Below are 15044 nucleotides of genomic sequence, written 5' to 3'. Positions count from 1 at the left end.
CTAAATCAGCTGGAATAGTATACCCCAAATTAGATACACTAATTGTATAAAACTGGTTAATGTGCTTATATGCTTCTCCCAGACTCCATGTACCATCAATTTCCTTCAGCAATAAAAGCTGGGATAGACAGTGATGGATGGAAGGGCAGTACATTCAGAAATGTAAGGAAACGAGAACACAATAAAATATGTGGTTCATTTTGAAGAAAGACTGCAGAGTCAGAGTCAGAATAAAACAGCAGGCTGATAACAGTAAGCCTAGGCTCAACCTGTCACTCATGCTTTCAATGCGACAGAAACAACATGGTGATAATAGAGCAAACCCAGTTAGTCACGTCCTTGTGTCATTCTGTGATGCCAAAGCCAAAAATTGGCTTGCTTTCATTTTATTCAGTTATATTGCACTGTTAGAATGCAATTTCTTGACAGAAAAAAAAATTATTCTGAATCGAAAATGGCAGGTTGTTGCATTCATGAGTTACTGTGTGTGTGTGTGTGTGCTTTAAGTTTTGTATGAAAATAATGAACATTAAGGCCCGGTAGTGCAGTGGTTAGCTTTGTTCAATTCTCGGCTGGAGTGTCTTCTGTGTGGAGTCTGCATGTCCTCTCTGCAGTCAAGTGAGTTTTAAAGACTTGCATGTATGTGCATGTGTATATATGTGTGCCTTCTGTGAAGGTCGGGCGCTGGGCTGGCAACTCGGCACAGTAAAAACACCACTGCCAATCAATCTGCGGACCGATGATCCGCTGTGACGACCTCTAACCAGGAAAAGCTGAAAGACATTGTATGAAAATAATGAACATTAGAACAATAAGAGACAGTGTCCAAAAAGATTAAACTGGTCATTCTCATAGTTTCTCCTAGAATTTTGAGTGTGCAAATTTATGAATCTTCTTTTAATGACAATTATGAAAATGGTTGTGCCTCACTCAGAAGGGAATTTTATATTGTAGATATAAAATACTGCAAATGCAAACATTCTTTTCACATTAAATAGATATCTTGATCTACAACTGTCAAATAAAAGCTGCAGATTCATGAAGCTGTCATATTGTATGTGTTGGGTCAGAATGTTTAAAGCCATCTAAATAAGTTGGCATCTGCAAAACTGAAAACAGGTTTGCAACTTTGATGGTATTTTTGGCCACCAAAGTGACTCTCGCACCACTATACATTGTACTTGTCTGAGTTTATTTAATGACCCTGATGTATTTTCTTCCCTGCACCTGATAAATCACTGATGATTACAGTCAGTCAGTAATTCCAGACATTATTGTTTTATTCTCTTTGGTAAAGAGCTGTTGCTGTATTAACTTTTGAAGTGACTCAAAGTAATATTTAACCATTCTCCTCCAGTGTCATCTAGAATTCCTCCTAGCTTTGTGTAGAAGTCTTCCTCAAGGCCATTTACAAGTATAATGCCCTCCCCACATAGACACACCACAATCCCTCTCACCTGTCCCTGATTTTACAGAATGCTCCTGATTTTGCCTCTTAATGTGCACTGTCCCTTGTAACTCATAGACTGTTGCAGACAGCCAATAATGCCAAACATTAAGAGTTTCTTACTACTTACAGCTTAAAAAATATGGGCCCTCCTTAGTTAGCATAGAGAAGTAAGGCTATGGATTCATAACACGATGCTTTAGATGTCAAGGGTGCAGGGCTTGAAATGATTTCTCCCATTTTACTTTAACGTTTTTTTTCAGTGACATAAGGTACTATTTAAAGAGTATTCCTGGTGTCTAGTATTAGCAAAGAGGACTAAAACTTGATAAGGAGCTGTTTAGTATGCTGAGTGTATAGAGTTCAAAGCTTTTTTCCCATTTTTCTTGTTGCTTACTGTAATCATTTAAATTATTGGTGTCTAGTGTCCCCATAGCCCGTATGTCTTTTGTGCTGCAAAACTACTATTCTATTAACTTTGGAAATAACCCTGATGTCTATTGCCTCCTCCACCACCCATCCATATATTTTCATGCTGCAGAACTGCTGCTCTGTTAACTTTGTAAGCATCCCTGGTGTTTAGTATTCCCCTATAACCACAAAAACAGCAACCAGTGTGGAATAGTTAACAAAATCCAACCTCACCAGTCAGTGGAAAAAAATTAACTTTGACAAGTGCTAAAAAATAAAATTTACTGAAACACACACCAAACTGTTAAGCACTTTCATCTTTACTATTGAAAAAGAATAGGACTTCATTAAAACAAGATGTGTAGTATTCATGTCTCAGTACTGCAGGCTTCACTCGACAGTCCTTCACACACACATTCTTACATATACCCCCCTTCATTAAAACAAGCTGTGTAGTATTCATCTCTCAGTACTGCAGGCTTTACTCGACAGTCCTTCACACACACATTGTTACATATACCCCCCACACTCCACTGTGCTCAAGGACACTCACATTCACACATACACACACGTGCGTGCACGCACACACTCTTACCCTATCTATTCCCTACTGCGACCACCCAGGCAGACACACAGTTGCAGACAAACACAGGCATGCACTCTCACTCACCTAAAGCCCCTCATTCCTCTGCATACTTGAAGCCACACTCATACACATACAAAGAGACACACACACACACACACACACACACACACACACACACACACACACACACACACACACACACACACACACACACACACTGCTGGATCATGGTCAAATGAGGCACTAGGCAGGGTAATGGATTGCCCCCCCACACAGCAGTCCCCCCAGCAGGCTTTCCCGTGTCCCATTACTTGACGATTTCTCCCTAGTTACCTTGTACACTGTCAGACCAGTCAGTCTGCACACTATTCTCCTCTTTATTTCTACAATGATTATAGATATTTGGATTTAATTTAACATTATTTCAAATTTTATAGCACAAACACTAACAGCCAATTTGCTAAACAAAATAGTACAGTTTCAGAATAAAAACTGATTTAGCATGAACAGCAAATATCTCTGCCCTTGAAACAGCATTGAAACCCAATTCAAAGAAAATGCATTTAGCCGGTCGTAGGTTAAGTTTACCATTGGGCTGTTTTCAAACCATAGAACCCTTGCATACATATTTTTTAGGACCATGCATACATGCGTTCTTTGATTCACCTTACTGATTGTATTAAGTTGTATCCCTTATATAATACCACACCACTTGTTAGAGTATGTTTTAAATTTGTAGTTTTGAACATTTTTTTCCCAGTAGGCAATGAAACAAAGCATATGAACCAATAATTATGAAACTACCCATTTCAGAACATTTGAACCATAAAAGGCCACTCAAACTTCATTACAATCTGCCAATATCAGTCAATATGCACAATCTCTGCAGACGTAAATGTCATCTGAATAATTCCACATTACAGAAATCTATAAAGAAGAGATTGCTGCTGGCAAAAACTTTACATTTCAGTGTCTGATTTACAAATTCAGTACCTACTGCCCTTGAAGAATAAATTGCCTATGTCACATTTAAAAAAAATTGGTAAGCTGGTAATACTGCAGTAGGGAATGGCTGGCAAACCAGCAACACATTCATAGTTACTAGACATTTCATGCAAATGAGGAGACACTCAGGACTGCAGCACCCCCATGTCTCCCATTAAGATACACTGCAGTATCAGCAATTCATCTACATGGTGTGGAAGTAGGACCTACGGCTTTCTACACCAAAGGTAAGTATACCTATTGTGCTGCTAACACTGATTTTAAATTGTATAGCACAAAGACTAATGGCCATTTGCTAAAGAAAACAGCTGCACATTGAAAACAGACTTAGCATGACCAACAGTAAACTACTCTTCCTTTGAAACTCAGAATTCCATGTAAATGCACTGAAACTCACAATTCCTTGAAAAATACACTGAAACTATTAAGTTGTCTGGTAGTTGGTATAGAGGATTCAGGTTCTTGTTTCCTGTAACCAATGTGCAGGCATTAGCCTGAGCAAGTTAGTCAACTAACCTGCTATCCCTAACTATGGCATTTCACATATATATATATATATATATATATATATATATATATATACACACACACACACACACACACACACACACACACACACACACACACACACACACACACACACACACACCTTACCAAAAGGCAGATATGTCCCTGGCCAGCACCCCCCCCCAAGCCAACAGGCCCCAGGGAACTGCCTAGGTCACCTAGTGCTGGATCTGGCTATTCCACACCACCACCTGTCTACTAAACTTCCTCACTCTTACCTCTAATACAAACTCACCCATTGGAAGTAGTGGGTGAACACAAACATTTGGCTGAATTGCTAAGTTGTGTAAATGCCTTACCTCAAGCACTTCCAGGGAAGTGCTCAAGGATGATTAGCATGTGCCACTCCTCAAGAAAGCCTCATTAGCATATACTTCATATGAGTTGAAGGCCCACTGCAGTGATCCTACATACTGAGTATGATCATTGGGGAGGGCCTGCCTCTTTTCCAATGCCATAAGGTATTACACCTGTTTCAACCTTGTAAGGGGTTCACCTGCAGCCATTTCCTCCAATGACTCCTCTCCTCGCACCTTCTCCACAGCTCCAGTCTGTTTGGCCTTTCAGTAGTGAACCCATGCTCTAACTGCTTGAGTAACACAATGTTATGCATCAAAGTACAGATGACAGATATCTTACTTGAGGTCTCTGGAGCATACTTCAGAGCCCCACCAGGGAAATGTAGGTAGTGAAAGCAGGCCTTCAGCACTCCAGATACATGCCCAACTGTGTTGCAAGTCTGCAACACTGTGATGTTGTATAATAACTTAACCATGCTCTGTAATTTGCATATCAGTGTCTTGAATGGCACCAGGGTCTATCTGGCATAACCTGCAAAACATAAGACTGAATACCTTTATGGATGGACATCATTCAGCATATTGGCTTGTTTGTTCAACATAGTAGTGGAGTTGAGTGCATTTGCCAATTAGATATTGCTGTGGATATATCGCTCCACATAAATCACTGGTAGAGTTGACATGTGTGATGGATGTGAGAATAGTGGGAAGTTCCTGTATGGTGCAAGGACGCACTGTAAATAATATCTTATGCATTGCACAAGACCTGTCAGATAATCCTTCCAGTTGATATCTCAGCAGAAATGTGGAACAAGCAGAGCTTCTATGGCAACGTGAGGGCAATCAAAAGCATCTAGAACCCCAGAGAATAGGTTGTTTCACATAGCGTCTACATAGTGGTATGCAATCTGTAGGATCTCCAGAGTCTCCTCCACATGCTGCAGCATGACATCAAGAAAATGATGTAGTACTTGTGAGTTAGATGCCCATGAAACACTCACTGTATCCCCTGATGGGCACTGAAAGGTCTCTGTAACAAGGTCGGTCAATGCTGCATGCTACAACATATATTATTCTCTACGGGTATTGATATTCCATACATCCCATGAGATTCCATGTGAGAACAGCATATCTCTGCATGTTCCCATTTGGTGTCTCATTCTACAGAATAGCATTTAACTACATGTCTTCCATGGAGGTGATGGTAGGTGAGGTGCGTTGGATTCATCTGCCAAATGGAGGGGGATGGCACACACCATTGTGGACACTGGTTGACAGGAAATAACCTAACAAATGCTGTTTGTCTAATACAAATGCTACTCCTAGCTTCTTAACATGGTCAGTTTCTGTGTTCACAGGGAAATGACAGTAAAGAAATTCATTGCCCAAAGTTGTTCATCACACCATTTTCGTACATTTTTGAACCATGACAGCAAGTTAGTTATCCTCATTTGAATTCACAACCGTGTTCATTTCCATAATACAGCTTATCTGCATATCATTGTACAGTCATTTGCATGTGATACTAACAGTGGTATTTTCCCAGCCAGCTCGTTCACACAATTTATGTCTCTAAATCAGCCTCACTCAGGGTGTTGCTCCTCATTATGCTGTTTCTCAAAATGTAATGTATTAATTGTTTCTGAATCCCAGAGACAAAATTATTTAACATATTTATGCAATATTTTTTTACTTTATAAACCTCGGACCTGGTAAGCTGCACTCTAAATCCAAATCCATTGGTAAGACACTTTACAGCCATTCTGTCACCTCTGCCTGGAACAACCTTCTTCTCCAACTACACAAAATAGACAACATCCACAGCTTTAAAACAGCACTAAAGGAATTCTTGCAGTCCTGGATCTGCTCCTGCAATGACCCCACCTGAACATCTAGACCACACTTCCACTCCCACTAACTGCCGTCCTTTCTTGTCTCCTATCTCAGCCACTCCTTTAGAATATCCTAGTCCCATAATTACTTCCTATTTCTATGACTGTCCTACTGACTTATCTATCCCTTACTTTGTCTTGGTCCCTTGTTTACTTACTATTTTTATTTCTAGCCGTATTGAGCTTACATGCATATCTCGTACCTCTCCAGAGTTATATTATGTACATCTAAGTATATTGACTAAGAGTAATGGTTAAACACTTCCTTCCTCTATTTTGTTGAATTTTTCACAGTATTGTATAAATTCCTCCATTTGCGTGTTGAATATTTCACTGAACTGCAAAAATCTTTTCATTTGTTGTTTTTTTTGCAAACAGTGTATTTGGAGCTTTTCTCCTCGGGTCTCTGCTGAAAAAGGACAGCTTGCCCAGCCAGACTAACCCAGTTAACAAATGTCAGATAAATAAATAAATAAATAAATAAATAAATAAATAAATAAATGTTATTTTCCTAATTTTAAACTTGTACAAGTTTTGATCAATGTAAATCAGAAATAAAGAGAAAATTCATCTGCTCCTTTCTAAAATGAAGTGCGGTCTTCTGTATACTAGTATACAGCAACAGACAAATAAGATATAAAGATTCTTCTCATGGCCACATGGTATTTTCCCTGAGGGTAATTTGCAGATTTTGAATGTTACTGTACAATTTATATAATAATCCTTTTAACAAACGATTTTCTGTGCCTGTTTTGTTTCAGGGACATTTATTCCTAGCTGTGATGAGGATGGATATTACAGGAAGATGCAGTGTGACCAGAACAATGGCGAGTGTTGGTGTGTTGACCAGCATGGAAGTGAATTAAGTGGTACCCGGATGCATGGAACGCCAGACTGTGGTAAGAAGCATGAATAGGAAAAGAGGTTGTGTGTGGTTAATCAAGTTGACATGCACCAAATGTACACACTAATGACTTAGGAGCAAAACAGAAACAAAGCATTACGTTCTGGGACTTGTGTTGCCAGGCTTATAACTACAAGAAAGTATATATTGATTTCATACTCTATTCCTAGATCTAGGGTTTAGGACTCAACTTTGTAAATTTTACTAAAGCTGAATATGGTTGCTTCTAAATACCTTCCTCAGCTTCTTTGAGCATCGATGAACTTTGCATCCATGTTTAAGTGCCACAAGCTACAAGGCAGGTACATAACACATATTACATCCATTATTATTTCACTTCTTATTAACAATATTGTGAATAAAAGAAAAGAATCCTGCCAGGAACTTTTTCAGAAACTAGTATATTTAGCTAGAAGACAATGAACAGGAAACGGATCTGGTGGTGTTGATCACATCTGGATTGGACCACTAGGCATGACAGGGCAATGGAAGAAGAAAAGACAATGTTGGAGTGTATCCTTAGAAAGCAGATTCCAGAAGCAAAGAGTTAATACTTCAGTTGTACAAGACCCTGTTCATACCATGCCTTGAGTATTGTGTGCAATTCTGGAGGCCTTATATGGAAAAGAACAGGCTGCTGAAAGGAATCCAGAAAAAAAGTCATCAGAATGATGGATGGGTTGGAAAGGAAGGAAAGTAACTAGAGGCTAAAGGAGTTGGAGCTCTTCTTCTCCATAAGAGTCAGGGGGTCATGATACTGGTGCACAAGATCATGTGAAGGAGATGTGAAGAGGTCATCCTGAACAGAAGGACAAAGGAGAAGGATGAGGCACATGCATCAGAGTGTGGAGATAAGTACTTCCTAGAGCTCCAAATGTACAGAGAGTGATGTCTCCTGGCATACACTCCCAGAAGGACTGGAAGGGAGAGAATCCTTAAAGGTATTCAAGAGATCATGAAGCAAGGAAAATGGGTAAAGGGGGAGTAAGGGAGGTAACGTGTAAAATTCAGCTAAAAGGGCACACTAGGTCAGCTTATTGCCTCTTTCTACCATCAAGAAAATGTAGTTAATGTAATGAAATATAGAAAGAAGTACACAGCTTTTACATACATATTGTATTAATATTAGTGTCAGCCATTCTAAGTACAGTGACTAACCAAAATGTTGGCCCAGCATTAGCAGAGCATATCGCAGTATCTTCTTCCCGATTTAGCAACAAGTCTGCAGTAGCAGAGGACAACATGGGAAGCATTCACCTCTGATTCAGGAAGGAAATGTCATGAAGACTGGTTTTATTCATTCAGTAACTACTTAACCTATATGGAAAAGTACCCAAGTTCAGGAATAGCTCAGGAGCCCTGCAGAAGCATGTCCCTTATTCATGGTCGGAAGTAACAAATACAGAGTGTCATGGAGTAGAGTCCACCACAAATTTCGGGGTTATAAAACCACACAGGATAGTAGCATGGGAGCAGAGTGGGTCTACTTATCTATGAAGGACTGTGAAAATCAGATATAAAAATCTCTGTGCACAGAGGATTATGGTATCTGTCAAACATTGTATATAATGGTCCAGTCATTCTTGCTATCAGGCAGATCTGTTCTGTGTTGGCAATTATTCATCCTGGCAATAATAGAGCCTTGTAGCAAAACAAAATCCACAACACCAAGTCAGTACAGTAGTAATGCACTTTTATTCAGCTAGACACCACCAAACAGAGTAGACTATATTTCACCCCTTCACTGGCTATCTTCAGTGCATAAAAGGGACAGGAAAAATGATTATTTATATAAACAAAAAGTTGAAAAATTCAATAAATCAACTATCTGATGGAAAAAATCAATATATTAAAATATTGTGTTTAAATGGCTAAAGGCAAATATATGTACTTTATAATATATACACTTCCAATGTTCCACTGCTTAATCTCTAATAACCTTCTATTCCCATCACAATATGGCTTTTGTCCTTCTCACAGCACTGACACAGCTCATCTATCATTTTTACATACATTTCACCTGCAGAGAAATAACAGTTCATTGTGATTCTACAGTATTTCTCAACCTCTCTACGGCTTTTGACACAGCCTTTCGCCATAAGCTTTTTCAAAAATGTTTATATCTCAGTCTCTCAAAATTTTCCTCACATGGTTCTGCTCTTACCTCTGCAACAGAGTTCAAAGTGTTTCCAGTGCCTCTCCTGTAGGGTTCCACAAGGATCCATATTAGGTCGTTTCCTATTCAATATTTTTAATTATGGTTTTCCTCTTCAGTTCACAAACTCTACCATTACTCTATATGCAAACACCTCCAGCATTACCTGTTCCTCCAAATTCATGCATGAACTCCAACTGCCAATGCAACAATCCTTCTCTTCCATACAATCTTGGCTCTCAACACACATATTAATCGCACACATACCTGCTTATGAAAGTGGTATATGCTGTAATAAGACAAACGAGGAAAAATAAGACAAAGACAAAAAGAACCCACTGACTACAGCAACAAAAAATAAACTAAAAAACTTTAATGTGCATAAGCGCTTTCGTAAAGGCAAGTGCCAGTACTTCTTCAGACTAAGAACAAGAGACAATTGGTTCTTTTTAAAAAGCCTTGCAAAATCACATGACTTAATCAGCTGATCAGAAATGTTAAAACCAAAGAAACATATTTCTAAATGTTTAAATGTTACATGAATATACAAAATACTTAAAAACGTATATGTAATTATGGAAGACCTAGCTACAAAAACAAAAATAACATATAAATAAAACAGATTATGCAAAAAATAGTAACACTTATTACACTTCCCCACAAATCACTCTTACAAAATGTGGTATGATTAAACAAGTCCCATCCTATCACAATGGACATTGAATATAAATTCATATATTGCATACTTAAATATTCAGTCCTGCAAAATTACCTTCATAAACTTCTTAATTTCAAGATACAGGCAATTGAACAGGCATCATTTAAACCTGGTTCCCGGAAAGCATCCAGCCGAAGTTGCCAAAGCAATTCCTGCTGATCTAATTTAAGTGACTGCTGGCCTCCCCTCTCATCAAGAAGTATCTGGTCTATTACCTTAAATGAAAAGTAGTGCCAAGGATTACACATTATATGCTTCGCCAAGGCATTCTCCCTTTGATCTTCCCATCCAACAAATCAAAAACTTGGCTTGCTCTACCAAGCCAAAATCTAGCTCACTGAACCCAACAGAAAATATAATGCAATTGTTTTAATTCTTCCCACTTTTCTCTATGCTACCTCCATTTCACTAACCTTCAAGCCTTCCAACACAAGACAATAGAAAAAATATAATAAAATTCCCAAATTCTCATCCAACTCACCTTCATTCACCCATTGGCTAGAACTCCCAAATCTCCTTAAGCTCTGTCAACTAGAACAAAACCATAAAACACTATACTCCCCCAACAAGTGTCCATCACCATCATGTCATGGAACTTTCCCCTTCCTGAGCCCTAAGATTCTCTGAAAAATTTCTCTATAGCATTTTTTCATATGTTAACTGCATTTGAACACTTTAGCAGCAGCTGTTATTTAAGCATGTACATGTAATGTGCACTAGTAAAAAAGAAACTAGAAACAATATCCAAAGACCATAAAACAACGAAAATAGTCTTCTCACTAGTACTAGGAAAATACGGACACAAGCAACTAGCGCTTTCATTCACTTTTATTCTCTGTGAACTTCTTCAGAAACATTGAACTCCACCCTCTCACACAATTTATAACAAAAATACTTGTCACATGTCAAATTATGTCATTAAATCACTTAACTCACGTTATAATACAAACTCATTATATACATAAAAATATATAAAAAATATGTATATATAAGGATATTTAAACATATTTAACATTTAAATGTTGCATTGAGTTAAAAAAGTAATAAAAAATAATCACATATACAAACATATTTGTATGTATATGTGAAACCAACTATTGTTTCATCAATAAAAAACACTTTATATTAATGGTTTTGTTCAAACCTGGCTTGTTATCTGCCCCAAAATGACGTTGCCATAGGGACTCTTTACATTCTAAAAGTGTTTTACAATCTCCCATATAGGCTATTTGCTTACCACTGTCTAACACAGAAAAAACAAATTTCTTAAAATCAGAACACACTAGGGAATGCCTTGCTAGTGCATTAGTTTGTACTTTTTTCCTAATAGCTAAAAGATGTTCACTAATCCTTTTCTTTAAACATCTGGTGGTCATTCCAATGTAATAACTGGGACATGAAAGGCACTGAGCAACATAAACAACCATCTCACTATTACAAGTGTAATAACTTTTACACCAATAAGTTCTTTTCATATGATTAAAGTACACTGATGAACAGTTGCTAATGTACCTACATTGCCTACAATTGTTGCAAACATAAGTCCCTTTAGTTGTAATAAGGCTATCTTTGTTGTCTTTTTCATATTAGCTCCACATTCCAATAAACTTTTGATGTTACAAGTTCTTTTAAATGTAAAATTTGGATGCATGCCTATTACTTTCACAAAGTCCTGATTACCTAATAATATTTTCCAATTGTCCACTATGATGTCCTTAATGCACCACATTTCATTGGTAATAGGTAAAGTGAAAGCACAGGAAAAATATTTCCTGTTATCTGTTACTTGTTCAACATTTCCTATATTTGTACTTGACAAAATAGGACAGGCTTTTCCCTTTCTTAAAGCCAAAACCTCATTTTTAATAGGTTTTAACCAAAGCCTATCATATCCTCTTGCCTCAAAACATAATCTCAAGTTTTCCATTTCTCTAAAGAATGTAGTATCTACTGACGTGAGCCTACTGAGTCTTATCAGCTGTCCCTTAACCACTCCTTTTTTCATATGCGGCGGATGTAAGCTATCCCTGTGTAGATATTGATTTACAAAAATGGATTTTCTATAAATGTTACTAATGAACCTCTTTGACTTAAAGTCATAGGACAAATTAATATCCAAAAAATTCAAGCTATGACCATAACCACCTATGGTGAACCTCAAAAAATCTGTGGTACTATTGAGATACAGTACAAAGTCATCAAATTCTTCAAAAGTGCCTCTCCATAGGAAAAACAAATCGTCAATATAATGACGATAAAAAATAATATTTTCATCAAACATATTGTTGATAATGAATTTGTTTTCCCAATTTGCCATCACATGATTAGCAAATGCCTGGGCCACTCTTGCCCCCATTGCTACCCCAGATGTCTGCTTGTACAATTGATTACTGAACTTAAAAAAAAATTATCTAGTACAAGCTCCATAAGGGTGCATACTGTATTTATCCTGATATTATTAAGTACACTGTTATTAGTTAAATATTCTCTAAGATAGTCTATACCTGTTTCTTGGTCTATACAGGTATAAAGAGAAGCCACATCTAAGGCAGCAAAGCAAAAAGATTCACTTTGTAAATCCAAGTCTTTAGCAACACTAGCAAGTGCCAAGAGTCTTTGAGGTAAAATTTTGAGGCTTGCATAATATGATTTAGAATATAATCCAGCCAAATAGAAAGGGTTTCTGTTTTTGACCTGGCTGCAGCTATTATAGGCCTAAAGGGAGGGTTAATACTGTTTTTTGTATTTTTGGAATACCAAAAAAAATTGCCATTTTTGGATGTTCCACTTGTAGATAGATATAACTTTCATGATCTAATTCTTCCTGACAAAACATATCAAATAAACATGTATCCAGTCATAAACAACTTGCCTTAATACACGCAAGATCCACTTTTTTATATGTCACTTCATCTTTCAACATATCTTCTATAGGCCTGACAGATTCACTTTGGTCCATAATTACTATCTTACCACCTTTATCCGCTCTCATAAACCTCAGTTGTTTATTACCACATAAAGTTTTCAATGCCTGGATTTCCAGATCATTTAAGTTACCAATGTTTTATCTACTTTCACATTTCTGAACCCTGTTTCACAGAGATTTTGAAATACTTGGAGTGTTCCTAATAAAGGTGGATTAAAAGTACTTATTTTTCTAGGACCTTTAGTGTGTGAATCGCAATTAACATCTTGTATGATATATTTTAAATTTAATTTTCTTAAAGCAAGTCTTAAACCTACAATTACTCTGACTAAATTCATAGTATTTCCAGGAATGAAAGAAAAACCTTTTTTCAAAAGGTCAATAACAGAATGTGACAAAACTTCTTTAGACAAATTTAAAATTTCTGTGTCATCAGATGTAGTTTCAGACCTAATTACCATTTCTTTTTGTTCCTTCCCCTCCCCTTTCCTTTGTTCTGCACCACTTTGGACCAAGTAGGTCCTCATTTGTTCCCCTGTTGATCCACCAAAAAAGGACCCCCACTTTTAAAACAACCAGCTCCTTCTATAACATGCGAATCAATAGTAGTGTTAGAAACTTGCATATCTACCAAGGGAACATTAACAGTATTTGTAAAATTTTGATTATTCTCAACATTATTGAGTTCAGTTGCATTATTGTTGTTAATAAGACCATCTGAATTTAAACACAAAGACAAATTATGTCCATTAGTGTCTTTCACAGCATTTGAATTGACATTTTGGTTAGACAGTTCTTTATTGTCTTTTACATTATATGCAATTTTGTTTTTGCAAGCAAAAATATTACATTGTAGTTTCTTTTGCTTTCTTGCTACTATTGTAGCTCTATATCTATCAGCATTGGCTGCAATAACACAAAACAAATGGTCGTATAATGACAAACAAGAAAAGTTCTTAATATGCTCGTCTGCTGTACTCATATTGTTTCTAACATCTTCCAACTGTTTGTAATAATGTTCTACCAAGACGCGCATTAAATTAATGCCAAAGTCATTAAATAAATCAACAAGTCTGTAATAAAGATTGTCCCCAAAGGAAACACAATTTAGAAATTTGATTGTCCTCAAACCTTGGGGAACACACTTGCGTTTGATGCATTCAGTGAGAACAAATTTCAACATCCAACATGATGCATTTTAACGTTAGTTTTTCAAAGTCATAAATGGCTTTTTTACAAGCATTTTGCTTGAAAACAGAATTTGAAACATTATCTGTACTTACAGGCATGTTATCTAGTTCTTCTATGTCCCCAAAAGGATTTTTTCCTGACTGTAGAATATGTTCCAAAACGCTACTTGAGGCGACTGTATTTTCACTCTGCTGAACTCGAGTAGCCTCAGAGACATCTACGTGATGCAAACTACTCTGAGCATGCCCAGTACCGTTGGATACAGGATTTGAAAAAGAACTAAGCCCAGCTTTCTGACCAAAGCCTTGTTGAATAGCGTTAGTAATAACATTCGTAATACGCTCAGAGAACAACTCAAAATTATCAGGAACTGGATGAGTGGAAAGATTCAAAAGTGTATCCTATGAAATGCTTTCACCACCCATCATGGAAAGAAGACCAAAATCCAAACGACACTCAAAAAGAAACTAGAAACAATATCCAAAGACCATAAAACAACGAAAATAGTCTTCTCCACTAGTGCTAGGAAAACATGGACACAAGCAACTAGCGCTTTCATTCACTTTTATTCTCTGTGAACTTCTTCAGAAACATTGAACTCCACCCTCTCACACAATTTATAACACATGTCAAATAATGTCATTAAATCACTTAACTCACGTTCTAATACAAACTCATTATATACATAAAAATATATATAAAAATATGTATATATAAGGATATTTAAACATATTTAACATTTAAATGTTACACTGAGTTAAAAAAGTAATAAAAAATAAATAATCACATATACAAACATATTTGTATGTATATGTGAAACCAACTATTGCTTCATCAATAAAAAACACTTTATATTAATGGTTTCGTTCAAACCTGGCTTGTTATCTGCCCCAAAATGAAGTTGCCATAGGGACTCTTTACATTCTAAAAGTGTTTTACAATC

The 15044-nt window shown here is 36.9% G+C and overlaps 1 protein-coding gene across 2 annotated transcripts in view; it reads left to right on the top strand.

The window, feature by feature from the left end:
• The window catches only part of SPOCK2 (SPARC (osteonectin), cwcv and kazal like domains proteoglycan 2), a 1197555-nt gene that overhangs the window by 1176530 nt on the left and 5981 nt on the right, over positions 1 to 15044 (top strand). For both annotated transcript variants that reach the window (XM_044056622.1, XM_044056621.1), the window contains one exon: positions 6969 to 7106. In XM_044056622.1, coding sequence (XP_043912557.1) covers positions 6969 to 7106 — 138 coding nt within the window. The remainder of the gene's footprint in view (positions 1 to 6968; positions 7107 to 15044) is intronic.

This window comes from Protopterus annectens, chromosome 14.part0 (genome assembly GCF_019279795.1).
Source record: "Protopterus annectens isolate FY-2018-M chromosome 14.part0, PAN1.0, whole genome shotgun sequence".
In the NCBI taxonomy this organism is placed as follows: Eukaryota; Metazoa; Chordata; order Ceratodontiformes; family Protopteridae; genus Protopterus; species Protopterus annectens.
Note: the sequence above shows the minus strand (reverse complement) of the source record. Positions and strands in the feature narration are given on the sequence as shown.